The 14907-nt window shown below is 52.4% G+C and overlaps 1 protein-coding gene across 1 annotated transcript in view; it reads left to right on the top strand.

Moving 5' to 3' along the window:
* The first annotated feature begins 14272 nt into the window (after positions 1 to 14272).
* The window catches only part of LHX4 (LIM homeobox 4), a 41005-nt gene continuing 40370 nt past the window's right edge, over positions 14273 to 14907 (top strand). The window contains exon 1 of the mRNA XM_012649677.1: positions 14273 to 14592. Within this exon, the coding sequence (XP_012505131.1) occupies positions 14517 to 14592 (76 nt within the window). The 5' untranslated portion in view covers positions 14273 to 14516. The remainder of the gene's footprint in view (positions 14593 to 14907) is intronic.

Genomic DNA, 14907 nt, shown 5'->3' with positions numbered 1-14907 from the left:
CTGCTCCAGGCTGACTAAACTTCCCCCACCTGGCTTCATCCAACCTCCCGGAAAGAGGAGAGATACCAAAAAGGTATTTTTAAGAAAATATTTAGGTTTTCAGGAGCAGCATAAGATGTGTACTTTGGGCCGGGCGCGGTGGCTCACGCTTGTAATCCTAGCTCTCTGGGAGGCCGAGGCGGGCGGATTGTTTGAGCTCAGGAGTTCGAGACCAGCCTGAGCAAGAGCGAGACCCTGTCTCTACTAAAATTAGAAAGAAATTAATTGGACAACTAAATATATAGAAAAAATTAGCCAGGCATGGTGGCGCATGCCTGTAGTCCCAGCTGTTCGGGAGGCTGAGGCAGGAGGATCGCTTGAGCCCAGGAGTTTGAGGTTGCTGTGAGCTAAGATGACGCCACGGCACTCTGGCCCGGGCAACACAGTGAGACTCTGTCTCAAAAAAAAAAAAAAAAACTCCCTAAAGAGCCACGCCTTCTTAAAGCTTAGTTCCAGATGGGGCACAGTGTCACATCTGCTGCATTCTATTGGTTTAAGCAAGTCACAGGCCCAGCCCAGACTCAAGAGGAGGGGACTCCACAGGGCACGAATACAGAGACATGGTTCATTGGGGTCACCTGTGTAACACAATGCCCCATGGCCTTTTCCGACTAGTATAAACACCAAGGGCCTGCTCCATGCGGGAGAATGTGTTGTGTTGTGTTGCACAAACAATGTGTAACCTTTAAGGGTGTAATCGTGTAAATGGCAACCAAATGTTTTAGAGCAATTCATTTTTGTCTTTTAAGAAAATAGTTAAAAATTTAAATTTTAGTTAAAAATCAATTGCCCACTTTGCAAAAAGAAAGATCTAATCTTGAATTTTAAAGATCACCTCTTATTATTGTAGGCTAAAGAAATAGTGGAAAAAGCAAGTAATCCCAGATACTAAAGTCATTTTGAAAGTGTTTACAACAATGTAAGCACTAATTACAAAGCATATGTAACACACGCACACAACCTGGGAAAATCAAACTTTCGACGGAATTTGTTCAAAAGCAAAACTGTGGGAAGTGGCAGTCCTGTTGTAGAACTGCCTAGAAGTGGTCCTGGCTGCCTCTGAAAACAGAGAGCCACCGACACTTGCTGTGTTCATACTGAGGCCCGAGGACCGTCACGCAGGGATGCTGAAGATGTAGTCTGCAGGGTGTGGGCGGCCAGGCTACAAGACCTCTAAGATACCTCCCAGTCTGAGGCTATGGTCCTGTGATGCTAAGAGGTCCATGAAACTTGATTCCTGAGCTTGCTGGAGGAATGGCCAGGAGTGGGATTGTGGCAGGACAGGGACACGCACCCCAGCCCTGGGGAAGCACACTCAGGGCTCGTAGGTGGGAACCCCAGCCCGATTCCACCCACCAGTGGCTGAAGCCAGAGGCTGGTGCCTCCATTTCTGGATCATTTTCCCTGGCCTTTCCTTTCTTCTTTAGCTCTCATCACGGGAGACCATGCGGCGCATGTAATAGAGTCCACGGAGTGCAGTGGGAAGGCAGGAAGTTCATAACAAGCCAGGAGCCATTACAGATGGGAGGTAAGTGGGCCCTGACAGCAGCATGACTGTGAGTGTCCAGCCGGCTGACCACACCAATAACACGTCCAGTCACGTAACCAGGCCTGACAGAGCCACCGCCGGCTGCTCAGCGGCTCCTGAGAGCGGATGCCACTTCCCCAGCCTTGCTGACCCAGGGAGGATGTGCTCGCAGTGCTCCCACTCCTGGGCTGTAGCCCTGGATTTTTTTTTTTTTTTTTTTTTGAGACAGAGTCTCACTCTGTTGCCCGGGCTAGAGTGTCATGGCGTTAGCCTAGCTCACAGCAATCTCAAACTCCTGGGCTCAAGCGATCCTTCTGCCTCAGCCTCCCGAGTAGCTGGGACTACAGGCATGTGCCACCATGCCCGGCTAATTTTTTCTATATATATATATTTTTAGTTGTCCAGATCATTTCTTTCTAGTTTTTTAGTAGAGACGGGGGTCTCGCTCTTGCTCAGGCTGGTCTCGAACTCCTGACCTTGAGCGATCCACCCGCCTCGGCCTCCCAGAGTGCTAGGATTACAGGCGTGAGCCACCGCGCCCGGCCCCTGGATTCTTTATAAACTCATTCACTCCCCCCGTCTATGTAACAGATATTTACTAAGAAGTTGTAATACTCTGGGCCCTGTTCTCAGAGCTGGAAATACCATGGTGACCAAGACCATTTCTTTACTGTCAGTAGAGAGGTGTGAAGAAGGGGCCCGAGGATTTCCTGATAACATCACCACACAGTGATTTCATGTTTGCTGCTGAGAGCCAGGGATTCCTGTCTCTGTCTCCTACGGGGAAGCCATCGCGTGGGTAGGTAACTTGCTCAAGGTCTCCCGGCCAGTCGGTGGAGTCTGCCCAGCCGTCCTTGCAGAGTGAAGCTGATAGAAATTGGCAGTCCTCGAATCCTTCTCAGAGTCGCCCCAGAAGGTCCGCAGGAGTGGGTGGCTGGGACGAAGTGGGGGTACCCAAATCCCATCAAGGGCAGGAGTATGTCCTTGTCCCGAAGACGCCTGGAACCCCATGGAGGGAACTGACCCCCGTGCTATTGGGGTTGCCGGGGGAGAGTGTTCTCAGGGAGCGGGGGCCTTGCCCGTGCTGTTTGGCGCGTCTGGGGCCAGACAGCCTGGACCCTGGGAAACTTGAGCAGCCTCTGCTGGGAGGGCGCCAGGCCATCCGAAATACCAGCTCGCCAATTACCTTCAGATGCTAAACCCGTACCTGGAAAATCGGGCAAGGGTCAGGGCTTGGGCAGGGGCTCATTGGAACCCATCTCTGGGCAGGAGCAGCCCCAGCGAGACAGACCCTGGGCTGGGGGGCGTGGGCAGAACAGGCCTGGGCTTCTCTCTCCAGCCACAGCATGGCTGACCCGCAGCCTGGGAGCATCCCATCCGGGCAGGTCACATACTTTCCCTCCCGTGGGGTCTTCCCTTTCTGAACACCCCCTGCCATGCCCTCCCCACAGAACACAAATCCCTCGCACTTTGGGCGAGTGCAGCCACCCCAGCAATGTAGATACGTTGGTTAAAAGCTTAAGTTCACCTGGAGCAGAAATTGTGTCCCCAGGGCGCACCAGTGGGCCTTAGCACAGCCTGTGAGAGAAGGGTCACGTAGACGAGAACACTTCATGCCACTGGGCAGAGATGGTGCTTTATACATCATTACGTGTTCTCAGAACTCATTTTTAAATTGCATGTGCTTACGTTTCTCCTTGTTCTAGAAACTGAGCACTGGCTCCCTGCAGAACACATTGCAGGCGCATGATAAAGTTTTGTTAAGCAAACGAAATAATTTCGTAGCCAGAAACTGAAGGGCATCAAGCACGGTCTTTCATTTGTCACTATGAAGGAGAGGAGGGACCATCTCTTCCCGGGACGGATTGCCAGCAGTGGGGGTGACTGGCCTATAATTTGGGGACCTGAGGTGCCGCTGGTGCTAGGAAATGGGGGGTTGGCAAGTCGGCCTCAAAGGGCCTCGGGTGCAGACCCTTCTGCCGAAGCGTGGATACAGCGTGAAGCACCAGAACATAAGATCAGCCGCTAATCATGTCCCCCAGCCTTTGTTGAGCACGTGCATTAAAGCAGCACAACAGCCCCATAAGGGACATGTTGCCATTATTATGCCCATTTTACAGATGAATTTATTCGACCGTTTACCATCGTGTTCCATCAATTTGCCACGACATCTGACATTCTCCAACCGCCAGCCGCTGTATTTCTCCATGCCTACTTCTTGGCTCCCAATCCTGCTGTTCGGACCCTGTCTCTTGTCCCTCTCCTCACTTCCATTCCTGCCCTTCTGCCCCAGGTGGCCTTCTCCACCTAACCAGACCCTTCCTGTCTCCCAGCCCCCTCAAGTCCAGCCCTCCTGATTGCCCCAGTGCCCAGGGGTCTCCCCCGCACCTGCTCTCTGACCTCCTATGTCCCTGCTCCAGCCTTAACCTGGGTAAACCCATCTCTGTCCCTTTGGCTTTGCCCGTCCTTTTTCCCATGTGTGTTCATGACACCCCCACCCCCACAGTGTTCTCAAGAACCTCGGGGTGCTGCTTCCCTCCTGGCCACTTTCGAAGAGCTTGGGGGCTGTGAGTGGTGAGAGAAGGGTCCTCCCGGGGCAGGCTGGAGGGAAGAGAGGGAAGCAGGGGCAGCTGGGTCGTCGGAGGCCATCGGCCTGGGTCCCCCAGCTGACGGACAGGGCTCGCCAGGCTCTGGGTGGAGGTGCTGGGCCGAGCTAATCACCTAAATGGACGCAGGCTGTTGAGAGACAGGCTCTATTCCCTAATAGAATTTGCCCTCAAGTGCAATTTAATTTTCTCTGAGGCGGTCTCCAGCCCCTCTGCTACCCTCCCCCTAGACAGACCCTCATTTCCCCGGCTTCCAAGGGGGAGCAGAGCACCTTCTCCTAGAGAAAAGAGGAGAGGGGCATCCTCTTGGCTCTGTCCGCTGGTCCTGTCTGGCCTCCTCCTTTGGAACGCCCCCCACCCCACCCACTTCGCCCCTTCTCCGGGTCCTGCCTAGATGGGGGTGCCACTCCCCTCGCAGGGACCCTGTGACTCTCTCTAGAGCTGCCTGGGCCCAGCGAGAGCAGCCGCTCCAGGCTGTTCCTCCTCCAGAGCCTCACCATGAAGGCAGATTCCTCCCCTGACCTCTGGTAAGTTCGCAGTTCTCTTTGTCCTGCTTGGGGTCAGAGGCTTGCTGAGGGGAGCGTCCGGAGCAGGCGGTGGGAGGGTGCGGGCCCACACATGCACACAGGCAGGGGGCCTCAGTGGAGGGGTGGACATCAGCTCAGAGCCCTGTGGTTTGTTTGGGGCACAGCCCAGCTCCTGACCGCCCCCCTCCCTGGGGACCCTCCGGGCTCACCAGAGCCTCTCCTAGGGCTGGTTTTCCCTCCAGATGATGCCCACCCCAGACCTCAGACTGCAGGGCCCTGAAACCTGACTCGGGTCGCTGGGAGTGTTGGAAGATGTAGGAATCCAGGTTCTGAGTTGTGCTTTCTTCCTCCCCGCTAGTGTCAGGGTGGAAGGCGGGGCGCCTTCAGAAGCTGCTTTCCACTTCTCTCTGTGAGACCCTCTTGGCTGCCTGCAGCCCCTTCTCCTGGGTGGTGGGGGCTCAGGGAGGTCTGGGAAGACCATGCGTGGGCCCTGTGGTCACAGATTTCCCCAGGCAGACGTGGCTGAGGACCACAAAGAAAAGCTGAGGAGGTGATGTGCGCTCTGGGGGAGGAGAGCAGGGGAGAGGGTGGGGTGGGCTTTCGGGGGTGGCAGGAAGACTGTGGGATGCAGAGTGTCCCCTGGACTTCAGGCAATCCCGTGACCCCTCCCTCTCCAGCCCTGCCCTCTTGTCTGAAGAGCCCTGGGGAGGCAGCTCTGGAATTCCTTTCTCTTTGCAGTCAAAGCCTTGCGAACAGCAGAGGGTGGGGCGGAGGATGACAGAGAATGGATGGGTGGCAGGCCAGGGTCAACTGCAGGGGGAGACGATCATCCTTCAGGTGCTCCTGCCGGCTGTCTCGTGCAGCTGAGGTCTCCTCCTCAGTGTGTGGGGCCTACTGCTCGAGGGGCTGCGTTTGTGGGCCCCCTCCTGGATCATTCACCCAGCAAATGTTTGTTAGTCCCTTGCTGGATGCTAGAAACCGTGCTAGGGGCTAAGAAGAAAGGGGACTGGGCCGTGCACGTGTGTTCAGGTGTGTGAACAGCATCAGACACATCAGAACGCCCTAGAACAGCGCTGCCCTGTAGAAACAGAATGCCAGCCACTTAAGGAATTTTACATTTTCTAGTAGCCATGCTAAAAGAAGCAAGCAAAATTAATGTTAATAATAGATTTTATTTAACCCAATATCTTCAAACTATTATCATTTCAACATATAATAAAATTTTTAAAGATCTGAATGAGATATTTCACGTTTTTTTCTCTGTATTAAGTCTTTGGAATCCAATACACAATTTCCATTCACAGCCTGTCTCCGTTCTGACCAGCCATATTTCTTTTTTTTTTTTTTTTTGAGACAGAGTCTTGCTCTGTTGCCCGGGCTAGAGTGCCGTGGCATCATCCTAGCTCACAGCAACCTCCAACTCCTGGGCTCAAGCGATCCTCCTGCCTCAGCCTCCTGAGTATCTGGGACTACAGGCATGCACCACCATGCCCGGCTAATTTTTTCTATATATTTTTAGTTGTCCAGCCAATTTCTTTCTATTTTTAGTAGAAACGGGGTCTCGCTCTTGCTGAGGCTGGTTTCGAACTCCTGAGCTCAAACAATCTGCCCGCCTCGGCCTCCCAGAGTGCTAGGATTACAGGCGTGAGCCACCACGCCCAGCCTGACCAGTCACATTTCGGTGTGCTGCAGCCACATGTGGCTAGCGGCTGCTGTCCTGGGCAGTGGAGTTCTAGCGTGTTCCCACACACAGTGTGGCCACCGGCCAGCAACATTGGCATCACCGGACAACTCGTCAGAAATGCAGGATCTTAGGCCCCAGACTGCCTGAGTCCGAATCCGCACTTGAACAGAAGCCCCAGGTGATTCTCTGCAAAGCAAAGTCTGAGCGCTTCATGAAAGGCCAGGTGGGGCAGAAGGAACATTTAAGGGAGCTTTGCATGTTGGATCTCCTGATCCCCCAACAACCCCGTCTCAGGAGAATGAGCTGAGCGCTGTCATCCCCATTTAAACGCAGGAAAACAGGCTCAGAGAGTGTAACTTCCCACAGCCAGAAAACTCAGGTGTAGATCAGAGCCAGAGTTTGTGTCCTGCACAGGACACTCCCTCAGGCAAGGTCTTGGGGAAATCCTTTGCCACCCAAGGCCCTCAATATTTCCCCTTGACCAGCCAAAGTGGCCACAGTCCCAGTGGCCTGGTCCCTTCTCTGCTGGTCAATGTTTTCAAGCAGAAAATTGGGGGGTGACGAAGGGCACACTCTTCATAGTGAGGGAGGGCTGTGGGGACAGAAGGCCAAGCAGCCGGACCTGAAAGGTGCTGGGTCCCCCGACCTTGCACACCAACGAGAGTGCACGGCCATGTGCCGGGCCCTGTGCCAGCAGCTTTGCCCCTCCTGTGCCAGTGCCATCATGTGGTAACTGTCACTATCCCATTGTACCAACAAGTGAATGGAGGCTCTGAGTGGGTCCCACCGCTGAGCAGCAGAGCTGGCGTGGACACCAAAGTCCATCTGGTTCCAGAGCCAGGAGTCCAGCCCCTGCCTCACCGCTTCTCCTCACCCCTCCCCGGCCTTTCTCCTGGCCCCTCTGCCCACATCTGACACAGCTACATTTTCTGGTTGTAAGTCACTTCCTGAGGGGAAACTGCTGAGTTAAGCTCCTCCAGCAAAAATCTTTCACGCAGCTGATGATGGGGGTGTTTTATAGAGGAGCTTTGACACCTGCAGCTATTTCAGATGGAGCCGAGCTGGACTTCCCCCCTGCTCCGCCTCCTCCCCGCTCACAGCGTCCTCTTCAGGAGCTAAGAAGCCCAGCCTGTGGCCAGGAGCTCTGGGAGGAGCCCTGGGTATGGCAGTGCAGACAGCGCGGCCTCGTCAGCCAGTGGCCGGAGCAGGACGCGCCCTGCCGCCTTGCCAGGCCTGGGTAAGAAGGGGTACGTGAGGGCACTTCAACCTATAAACATGGCAGCTCTCGAGATCACTCTGAGATTGGCATGCCTCTGAGTCCTGGAGGTTGAAGAGGGAAAATGGGGAAGGGAGGAAGGTTTCCACCGTGCAGCATCTGGAGTCCAAGCCCTTTCTTTACACAAACTTGGAGATGAAGTCAAATCAGAAAACAGACAACACAAAGAGAGCATAGTTGCCAGGTGGTGTGGGCAGGACAGCTTCTGAAGAGAAGGTACAGAATCAGCCCAGCTGTACCTGCCTGTCCCCTTTGCTTGTCCCAAGCAAAGGAAAAGGTGCTTGTTTCCATGACAGAGTGGAGCTTTCCACAAGCTAAAATTTCACCCAAGGAGCACTTTTGGTACATTGACCTCAGCTTGTGATCACATTGAAAGAGTAGGTCTCATCCATCTCCAAAGGTGGAAAAATGGAGAACGGCCCTAGACCGTGAGTCTCTCTCTATCCCAACTGCATTCTTTATAGAGAAGAGCTCCCCTAGTCTTCACTTAAAACATCCAAGTGAGTTTCTTGTCCCCTGGTTTCTCTGAAAAATGTAACAAGCTAAAGAAAAAAAGGCAAAATACTATAGAAGTACAATCACGATGCTAGCTAACATTTCTAGGGAAAGAGCTTCTTGGGCGCTGTAGCTAACAATCCATGAGGACAGTGCTATGGTTATCCCCACTTAGCGAGGGAGAAAGTGGAAAAGTAAGGAATTTGCCAAAAGGTACCATAATTAGGATGCATCCAAGTTGGGATTTGAATGCAGGTCATCTGAGCCCAGAACCCGAACATTTGCTGACCCAGTTTTCTGACCCTCTCTCAACACAAGGAAGGCAGATGTACCTGGAGAACGTTGCTGATGTGCTTTCCCAGGAATGCTGCCAGTCGTGGGGCAAAGAAAGCCGTGGACTGTCTGCACTTGGCATTCCAGGCCATTGCCTTCCAGGGCCTATCATGGAGCTGGCATATAGGTGCTTAATGCATGCACAAACTAAGGAATGAATGTTGCAGGTACTCCGGACTTTTGATGAGAGATAGAGAGAATTGATTCTGAAATTAGAACAAAACCAAATTCCCTGATTCATTCCCCAGCTCCTCCATGTACACAGGCCGTGGGGAGTGATGCTTGCACACATGAGTCTCAGCGGACTCGGTCTTGCTGAGTCATGTGCTCTGCATGGACCCATCACCTGGCTATACGTAGGGACCTCTAAGTAAGAGTTATTTGATGATGCTGATGGTGCTGGCAAGGACAGAGCCAGACTACCTGTGACCATATCCTGGGTCCACTGTTTACCACCTGTGCAACCTTGGGCACATTAGTTGACCTCTCTGTGCCTCATTACCTCATCTGTAAAATGGGAATAATAGTACCTGCCTGGAAGGATTTGTGAGGATTAAATAAGTAATACCTATGGAGCATTAGGACGGTGCTGGCAATGTAAGTGCTATTATTACTTTCCTTCTTCCTCTAAGGATCCCCGTGCCCCTTTTCTTGTCCTCTTTTTCAGGCACTTAGAGTCAAAATCTTATCTTGAGAGTTAGATGCCTAAGTACAGAACCATCTCTTTTCCATGTCCCTTAAATTCCTGTGTCAAGGACACAGGGCAGGTTTAAGATGAGCAGCGACCTCCTTCTGATCAGCATCCCGGCGGGGAGAGATCCCTGCAAGGTTCTGGGAAGAGAAGGAGACAAATGACTAAGTGGTGGGCCCATGAAAGGGACCTGTGACAAATGACTGGAAGGACTGGGTGGACAGATGGAGGAGAGCAAAGGCCCCTGTCCTTTTATTGGAGAACTCCTTGTGGCTCCCTGAACAAGACAGTGGCTCCCCAGGGGCTGGGCTGAGGGTTGGTCTCTCTGGTTCTCTCTGCTGGGATGAGTAATATGGACTGGGGCAGAGGGTCTATATCAATCTAGCCCAGCAGAAAAATGAATGAAAATTGAATTCCCCAAGGAGAATCGGGGAGCTGTTATCCAGACAGAGATAAATCAAAGGATGCCACGGAGCTGGGGGAGAGCAGGTTTGCAACAGCAGGAGAATAATTAAGGAAACAGTTTCAAAATGTAAATGATGAAAGGGGGTTTGAAAGGGATGAGGACAAGGAGGAGATGATTGGAGATGGGGTTACGGGGAGCAGGGGCAGTGAGATTTGTTCCTCAGTGAAGAAAGAGGCTGGGATTCGGGATTCCCAGCATCTGAGAGTGTATTTGCCTACCCTGTGGAGCTCTTAAAATGCAAGGGTTAGAAGACACACAAGTCTACTGTGCAGAGTGGAAAGAGCGTCGGATTGGGAGTCAAAAGGCTGGATTTAATTTACAGTTGGCTCTGCAACTTATTAGCTGTGTGACCTTAGGCAAACCACTTAAACTCTCTGTTTCCTGATAATCATACTCAAGCCCAGGCATAATTATGAAGATCAAATGAGATAAAATGTGTGGAGGAACTTTGTAAAATGGAAAGTGCTAGACAAATGTAAGCTATAATCATCTTCCTAAATTGAGTTTCTTCCCTCAGAATTGGATCCACTGGCATGTTGGGTTCGGTTCCCAGAAATGTAATGTATAAATGTCTAGAAAGTACTAGATACTTTGTTCTGGCTATTGAGCAACTTCCTTGCACAACTTAGATCTGAGGAAAGCCACATCACCACTGGCCCATCCTCTGGTGCCCACCCTCCAACCAGGTCCAACCCCAAAGGCACAGGTCTGAGGTCTGCTGCCTCAGAGGACCATTGTTCCTGGGAGGTCACCTGCCAGCCCTGGGAGGACTTCAGTGAGAAAAGCCCTGCAGAGTTAGCTCACAAATTTAAATCCAAACTGAGTCCCACCCCAAGGGTCTTTCTGGGCCATTCCACAGTAGAGATTATCTGACCTCTGTGCGATGCAGCCATTCTCCCAATCTCTAGGGGTAGTGACTAACTTAGCCTCCATTAGCCTCAGTTTTTCCATCCACCAAGTAGGTATAATAATATCGCATATTGGGTCATTGTGAGGAATAGATGGAATTATGCAGGTAGAAGCACCTACCACGGTGTCTGGTACAGTTGTAAACTTTCAATAAATATTGATTGTTATTAATACCACCACATGCTATTATGTTATTATCATTATTACTATCAACATCAGAATGCACTAGAAAAATCTATTTAAGGAAAGCTTTTTACTGGTTTCCTCATTTGCAGATGGGAAAGCTGAGGCCCTAGGAGGCCTAGGAGGGCCCCCCTAGGAGGGAAGTGAAATGCCTTGGCAGGTGTAGAGGTCATCAGAAGACCTTGGGAATGGGACTCAGCTCATACCACAGGCAAATGCTTTTAGGAAAGTCTCAGAATGCGGAAGGGGCATTCATTGGCTGAGCTGCATTGCGTGTACTCCTGGGGGTCAAGGGGTGTCGGGGAGCTGCTACCCACAGGTTCAAGAACTGAGAGCCAGGCAGACTTGCCAGGGCTCTTCTGCCAAGGGACAGAGGTGAAAGTGGCATTCCCTGAATCAGCCCCAGGCACACAGTAATGCTGTTCCTCACCCAGTGACAGACTAGCGACATGCCACCGGAAGAGGGCAGGACCCCAGCTAGTTCATACCAGGGGAGCAGGAGCTGCAGAGAGCATTTTAAAAACATAATTTTAAATTATAGAAGTAATTACCACATAAGCTCAACATTTCACTGCATATAAATATATCTTTTACTAATACGGCTTTTTAAATAAGCACTTTGCAGAAAATCTGGAAAAGAGAAAAAAGAAAAAAAAATGTCACATAGCACATTTTCCTAATACATTTTTGCTAATATACTTTTGAATAGTATTTTGTTAACTTTCCTTCCCTTTTTCTTACTGTTTTAAAAAACACTTTATTCGTTTTTTCTGCTTTATAAAATAATGTGCTCATTGAGAAAACTGGAAAAAGCAAAAAGAATAAAATAAAAATATCCATTGTGCAGATAACCACTTTTATATTTTAGCATATTTTTTTCTATTTATGCTTTTTAAAAAAAATCCTGAAATTCATATTGCTTCATATTTTTTCACATTTCATACCTTATTAAATATTATTCTGTTGTATTATTTCTGCTTTCAATGCACTTACCTAATTTATTTAATAATTTACTGTAATTTATTTAATAATCCCCTATTGTTGGATATTTAGGTTCTCTTTTTAAAACATTATAAACATCCTTGATTATTTTCTTTGGATACATTTCTATTTGGATTGGGTCAAATCCATCATACTTTCAGCCAAAATGCCCTCAAAAGACATTTCCCCTCTTTGCATCCCCAACAGGAAATTGTTGGCTAATTTCCCCACACCCTGACAAACAATGGGTATTGTCACCGCTTTTATTATATTTGATGAAGGTCTTTTACGTATTTACCATACAGTATTGCATTCTGCTTTTTAAAAATGTAGTATTTCACAAGCATTCCCATGTTGCTAGACTTCATAATTAATTTCAATAATTGTATAACATATTACCAAACAAATTTAATATACTTCACTACCCCATTTCTCTTTTGTTTAATATTTAGGTTATTTTTCTCTAAAACATAATGCTATAATAAACATGTTCATGCATGAAACATTTTTTAAAATTCTAGATTATTTTCGTTCCGTGGAATAGACACTCAAAAGTGGAATTACATGAGCTAAGGGATATGAAAAATTTATGGGTTTGATACGTGTTGCCAAATTGCTTTCCAAACGTATATTGAGTTTATAAGCACACCGGCAGGATCTGTGAGCATACCAGTTTCCAACACCTTCGCGGGCTCTGAACGCTACAGCCCCCACCCCCACCCCGACCCCCACTCCCTCCTCCACCCCGTCGCTCATTTAACAAGCAAAAAGCGGGATGTACTATGTTGTTTTGTTTTTCCGAGTCTTTGGTTGCTAATGAGGCTGGCATTTCCCTGTGTTTGTTTACTAGTTATATTTCTTTGGAAAACACTTTGGTAAACACTGAAAATGTCACCAGGTTCTTTGCTTTTTTCCTTGCGCATACTCTTCATCTCGCTCACTGGAGTAACAGGGGAAGAGATGATGCCAACCCAGTGCCAGGACATATAGAAGTCGTCGTGACCTCATGGGGACAAACTCTAAGCAGCGCAGACCGCCACGCCATTCTCCTCCGTCCCCATGCTCCTCCCTCACCAACCCTGAAAGGTGGGCAGGTGTCCCCTGTTAGAGGACAGCGCCAGGGGAAAGAGCAGCGAATGTTCTGGAAGGCTGGGTAAGGAAGGCACACTGTCCCCCTTCCCGCCCAGGCTGGACCCCAGTAGGCTGGGAGGACGCATCCGTCTTCATCTCTGGAACGAAATTCCGGATGGGGTGCCGCGGGGGCTGGGACTCCGAGAGCGGCTGGGTCCTGGGGCTGGCGGGGCGGGCTTCCCGCGCCTGCAGCCGGGAGGCGTCGAGTATCTGACCAAGCGTCAGAAGACCTCTGCGTAGACTCGTCCCAGCGTCGGGCCTTCTGCTTTATTTCCGCCAGAAACTCGCGTTAAGGAGAATTTGTTTTAAGCGCTTACGTATATGCATCCTCTAAATACAGTACGCAACACAGACCCCTTCGCTGGTTAGCTCCGGGTGTCCGCGTGCATGCGGCCGCCCTGCACACGCGAGGTCCGGAATCGTTCAAAGCTCCCGCGGCAGGGCAAAGCGGTCTCTGGGGACCGAGAACGCGCCCGCTGGGCGGACGCAAGCAGGGCAGCCAGGGAGGCCCAGCCGCCTGGAGCCCTGGGGCCCCTACCCGTCCGAAAGGGAGGGAAGTGCGGTCTCGGGGCTGCAGGCCGCGGCGTGCGGGGGTGTGCACCGGGGGCCTGCGCCCCGCCGCCGCCGCGCACTGCCCCTGGCCCCCTGTCCCGGCCCGGCCGGCCGCCGCCCGCTGCGTGACTTGCGCGTTCCGGGCGGAGTACCGCTGTCCCTGGCCCAGCCTCAGCCAGACGCGGGGGAGAGAGAGCAGGGGTTGGAAAGTGCCGGCGGGAAAGGAATTGGCCAGAGGAGAAGAGTAGGAGGAGGATGGATGGAATCATCCGGTTACGGAGCGCGCTCAGTCCGGCGGAGAGAAGCCGGGGACGAGAGCGCGCAAGGAAGAGACAGGGCCACGCGGCCCTGGTCTCCGGACGGTCTGCCCCGCCCCGCCCCTTGGTCCGAACGGAGGGATGGAGAGGACGCGAGCCGCCGGCCCGGAGCCCCCGGAAGACCCGCGGAAACTCGCCAGCCCTGGGAGCCGAGGTCCCGGGCCACCTGCTGCCGCGGCGCAGCCAGCCGCAGTATTTATACCCGGGGCGCGAGCCCGCACGGCGGGGCGGGGGCGGGGGTGCGGGCCTGCGAGGCCCCGCCCCACTCCATGCAGCCCCGCCCTCCTGCGCTGCCGGCGTCTCTTGGGGCGCCAGGACCCCCACTTTGGCCAGGGTCGGCAGCGGGTTGCCGGCTAGGGGGATTTGCTGAAGGGCGGGCCTCCCTGCGGAAAGCGACGTCACGGCCGCTCCTGCAGTGTGAATGAATCAAAATGCCTGGGTGACCGCGGCCTCTCGGGCGGCCGGCACGCGAAGGGTGGAGGGGGAGGGGGAGGAGAGCGGGAGGCGGAGGGAGGAGGGGAAAAAAGCCAGAGCTGCAGCAACAGCGTCTCCTCAACCTGGGATGTGCACCAACCCCGGAGAGCGAGATCAAAGGGATTTGAAACAGACTGAGGAGTGGCGGGGGGAGGGGGCCGGCCAGCCTGTGGAGTCCTCCGGGAGAGACCGAGAGCCCGGCTTCCACTGTGACTTCAGCGGCCTGGTTGGGTTTTTTATTATCATTTTCAATTTTCTGAATCGAGCTAGAGCGAGAGAGCGAGAGATCTCCACAGACTGCGACTCCCCGTCGCTCGCTCCGAGATGATGCAGAGCGCGACTGTCCCCGCGGAGGGGGCTGTCAAGGGGCTCCCGGAGATGCTCGGTGTGCCGATGCAACGTAAGACACCCCCTTTCTCGCTGATTTAATTTGATAACAAGACAGCTTGCAGCCTCAGCCGCTGCGGGGCGGGCCGGACGCCGTTCGTGGCCCTGACCGGGAGGGGCCGGCGGCCGGGGCGCAGAGGCGGTCATAGGGCAGAGGCATTGGCCAGAGTGCGTTTGAAGGGCCTGGCTTGTGGCCGTTCCGGGCGGAACGCGAAAGCCTCCCGGCTCTTGCTTGAGGCAAGCCGAGAGTACAGAACCCCGCATCTCCAACCCAGGGCTTTTCTGGGAACGCTGGGGAGAGTGCTGTTTGGGAACACCTGGGTTACGA

Source organism: Propithecus coquereli, unplaced genomic scaffold (genome assembly GCF_000956105.1).
Source record: "Propithecus coquereli isolate 6110/MARCELLA unplaced genomic scaffold, Pcoq_1.0 Scaffold300, whole genome shotgun sequence".
NCBI lineage: Eukaryota > Metazoa > Chordata > Mammalia > Primates > Indriidae > Propithecus > Propithecus coquereli.
Note: the sequence above shows the minus strand (reverse complement) of the source record. Positions and strands in the feature narration are given on the sequence as shown.